This window comes from Heterodontus francisci, chromosome 2, assembly GCF_036365525.1.
Source record: "Heterodontus francisci isolate sHetFra1 chromosome 2, sHetFra1.hap1, whole genome shotgun sequence".
Lineage (NCBI taxonomy): Eukaryota > Metazoa > Chordata > Chondrichthyes > Heterodontiformes > Heterodontidae > Heterodontus > Heterodontus francisci.
In genome coordinates, this window is record NC_090372.1 from 170,483,803 (window position 1) to 170,488,398 (window position 4,596).

Sequence of the window (4,596 nt, forward strand, 5' to 3'; positions counted from 1 at the left end):
ACACTCTCTCTGTCTCCCTCAGTCACTCCTCACTCTCTCTCTCCCTCAGTCACTCTAGCCCTCACTCTCTCTCACTCAGCCACTCTATCCCTCTCTCTCTCACTCTCTCTCACTCAGTGTTTCTATCCCACTCTCTCTCCCTCAGTCACTCCCTCACTCAGTCACTCTATCCCTCTCTCTCTCCCTCAGTCACTCCCTCACTCTCTCTCTCTCTCCCTCAGTCACTCCCTCACTCTCTCTCAGTGAGTCACTCCCTCACTCTCTCTCTCCCTCAGTCACTCTATCCCTCTCCCTGTCACGGTGCTCGTGCTCTCTGCCAGCCTGCTCTCTGATTGGCTGTGGGGGCGGCCTGGCGGCACGCGCCGCTCCGTGTACTATAAGAGTCCTCGCGTGCCGGCCTGGCGGGTCACTCACGAGCGCCAGAATCTCCTCCGGACCCAGCTCCGGTTACCGGGCAACACCATGGAGACCGTGCTCGAGCAGCTCAGCGGCCTCGACACCTTTTCGGCCGCCACCTACTTCGATGATGAGGACTTTTTCACGGAGCAGTCGTGCAGGGATCACCTGGACACGGACGAGTTCCTGGAGCACGATGTGGACTTTCTGAGCAGTCAGATTAGCGAGTACTACAAGGAGAGCAGAGTGACGGCCGATGCCGAGCACTGCGACTCGGGCATCCTCTCCTTCACATCGTCCTCCTCCCCCTTTTCTTTCGACTGCCCCGACAGCACTTCTGAGGTGTCCCCGCAACTCAAAGGGATCGACGGTGCTGCGAAAAGACGCAGGAGAATCCGCTCGGAAGTTGAAATGCAGCACCTTCGGCAGGCTGCAAATGTCCGGGAGCGCAGACGCATGCAGTCTATTAACGATGCATTTGAAGGTCTCCGAACTCACATACCAACGCTACCTTATGAAAAACGACTTTCAAAAGTTGATACCCTCCGATTGGCAATCGGTTACATTAACTTCTTAACAGAGCTTGTTCAATCCGATCTGCCTTTAAGAAATCCAAACAGCGATTCTGCAATCCAGCCTAAAAAAGTCGTCATCTGTCATAGAGGTGCAAGTACGTGCATCAGATTTGTTTCAATACTGCAGCATGTTTGTAATTTGTTGGTTTTTGTCATTAAGCATGTTATCTTGGTTCCTGTACTATCACGTCAAAGTTTTATATATATGCAATTTTTAATGCATTGCTACATTGTTGCTTAGAATAAAATAATGGTGGCAAAAATGCAAAGGTATTTGTAGAATTCATTTCTAGATGTTTAGGTTTTGTAAAGCGTATTTACCTATCTTGTTTTCTCTGCCAGGATCGCCATCTCCAAATGACCCAGACTATGGGTTGCCTCCTCTCGCAGGGCACTCCTTGTCGTGGACTGATGAGAAACAGCTTAGAGAACAAAACATCATCAGGACAGCCAAAGTGTGGACTCCCGAAGATCCCAGAAAATCAAATAGCAAATCATCTGTAAACAACATTGAGAATGAACCTCCTTTTGACTTTGTCTCATAGAAATGGAAATAATTTGCAATTCAGTGCAGGGACTTTAATACTCAATCATGTTTATTTAATGAAAATTAATATATTTTCAAACGTAATTGTTGATGTGAGATCAAGAATATATTGGTGTGTAAACCGACGACCGTTAATTTATATATTTATTATTTTAAATCGTTCTATGTAAGATACTCTGCTGGCATGTTTAATTTATCAAATTATGTGCTAATCAACTTTCTAATGTTAATATTTTCAACAATGTTTAATCTAACAGTTCACTATTGCCTAAGGTTTTCTAGTAAATATTTTTCTAAATATAACAGTTAATTTATTGTAATATATATCTTCTATCTCTCTTTGGTGCAAAATAAATCCATGAACTGAATACAAACTTCTTTTATTGGTATCGGGTGGTTTGAGAACTTGTGCAAATCACATTGAGGTCAATGTTGTAACTATAAAATACTTTCAATACATGGAGTGGTTCCAATATATAATCTAAAATGTCACATTGCATCTGTCTGCAATAAAGAGTTCATTGCTGAACAAATTCAAGCGTTTTTACTGTCTCAGTGCCCTAGAATTATATAAATTGTTTCTTGCAATTTATGGATAGTTTGTGATCCTGACCAGAAGCGCGCGTTCACATAAACAATAAATAAACCAATAAAGGCTATTCTAACTTTAAATTGTTTAAGTTGAATGTTTTCAATGGCCTATTTCTATTATTTCCTAGAAATTACAATCCGTTCTTATTTTACATATACTCATATGCAAAGGAATAATTCATAAGTTAGCGTAGGATTGCTCATTCCAACAATATCGAGAACACAATGCAGAATGTGTATGACTGCATAGATTCGACACATTTCTGACTCAAAAATGCAGAAAACTGTAAATAATGTAGTGCACAATGATTTTCATGACGTATTGAGAGTCCAGCGTCAATCAAACCACAGAAACGTAATACGTAAATATAAAAGCAGCATACTGCTCCATACTGAAATTGTAACTGACTGTATAAAACATATCTAATTTGGCATACAATACTGATGTCATAATATGTAAAATAATTGTAAAATCAGGCTATCGAGGCATCACAACGGCATTTTTAACAGAATAGCAAAATCAATATAAAATGTTATAATAAATCTTTTATTAATTTTATTGTACAAATCTAACATTTTAGAGGAAATGCATTAAAATTATGTTTGGGACATCCAAAATTATAAAAATCCGCAGAGGGGTATTATCAAAGAGAATCTTAGAAGAAATCAGTTAAGTCAAGTCACAAGTTCCATGTCAGATTTTATTTTTCTGTTCCTGGTACACTTTCTGTATGTTGAATGACAACAAATTCTTTTGTATACACCTTACAAACAGATACCCCATTGCCTCTAAAGCTTTGTGTAATTCTAAATGAAGAAAGCGTGGTGACTTTTTTGTTATTATTCCACTGTGCTGTACGACCAGTCACTCATTTTGGTTTTTTTTCCCAAGACGAATAATATCCTAAGAGAACCATGACAAAACCCCATTCCCATTTACTGGCAATCTTGCCTGGTGCTGTACTCTGCAGGTGTTTGAGAAGGAAAATTTCCCGTGGCACTCAGCCTGTGTCCCAGCTTCTCCCGCGGCTCTGACGTCAGCGAGCAGCAGCTCAGGGGTTAAAGTGATAGCAGGAGCCCAGGCAGATGCCCTGTTTAGACCTGCACATGCACATTGCCAATGCAATGATCCCCACAGATTTGGGAAACGGTGTGCCAAAGCGGATGGGAACTAAGACTGTAAGCAAATGTATAATTATTCTTATTTATTGAACATATTCGAACAGCAGTTGTCACAGATTTCGTATTTGACCTGTCAAACAATTTAAGACATTTAACTAGGATATATCAATGTATATATCTATTTACTTCAGTTTCTTCACTTAATATATCTTCTGTAATAAATAATAAAACGTGTATAAATATAAATAATCTCTATAGTAATTAAATATGTAACTAAGATTATTTGTAGTACTGTTAACAATAAAACATATCAACTGAAAATATTAAAGAATTATTTCAAATGATTCTAATTGCATTATATTCCTTCATAAACAAATACTCTCAAATCTGATGCCAACTCAAATAAACATTTGAAAGTATTAATTAGATTTCTGTATTTTGTCGACATTATACATTTACAACTGATTTGTCATTGTGATGATGCACTTTTTAAAGCTTTACATCCCTTGTTTAGGTAGCACCTTTTCATTTGCTTTCCTCTGTTTGTATGAATACAATGCCCCAAAGCATCCTTTAGTATTGTGTAGATCAAGCGGAAGACTAGGTCCTCACATATAAAACACTAAGGTCTCTATCTTGTCACTCTCATGTCTTGATTTAGCAAGTGCTTTTAACTGTGATTTTTAGAATGACAGCGACTCATTCACGTACTGATTAATACTTACTGTCGAAGTAAAATAATCTTAACGTTAAATAAAAACAAACAAGTAGATTTGTTTCATAAATATGATGGAAGTGTTAAGTTAAAATGGGCAGAGGGAATCAATGGATACCTTATGCTTAATGGAAAGGTTTGGATATCCAAATTTGCTGGCCAGCAAACGTTGCTTGTTATTGTGGTTATTAGCTTGTGGGCAGTCACCATTGATAGTCATTCAGTGACTTTATTACCAGTGTCCCGGGTGTTTCGCTAAAACACACCGCTCAAGACATGTATTATTAAAATGTTCCAATTTGCAAAGAAATTCGGAGAGAGAGCGTTTGGAAAAAGTTACTTGGTGGAAATTTTACAAGTCTGCAGTGGTTTTGTTCAAATTAGATACTAAAATTTCACTTTAAGTCACAAAAATATATTTTTAAATGTTTAAAAGTGCTATTTTTATCAATTAATCAGAAGTTAAAAATATCGAAAGGCCCTAACAAAAGCAATGCGCATAAAGACGTAACCTAGGGACACTAGTTTGTTTCGCCAACCTTTCCATAGTGTCAATAGTGCTTGGACTATGGCCATCAGGCAGCAACATTTGGATTGTCAAACATTTCAAATGTACAAACTCATCTACTTTTCATAATCTATCTTTCTGT

At 38.3% G+C, this 4,596-nt stretch overlaps 1 protein-coding gene across 1 annotated transcript; it reads left to right on the plus strand.

Moving 5' to 3' along the window:
• Positions 1-462: 462 nt before the first annotated feature.
• ptf1a (pancreas associated transcription factor 1a) lies at positions 463-1,516 on the plus strand. Its single transcript, XM_068051678.1, has 2 exons — positions 463-1,066; positions 1,314-1,516. Exons 1-2 carry the CDS (start codon positions 463-465, stop codon positions 1,514-1,516), a joined length of 807 nt encoding a protein of 268 aa, XP_067907779.1.
• The last annotated feature ends 3,080 nt before the right edge of the window (positions 1,517-4,596 follow it).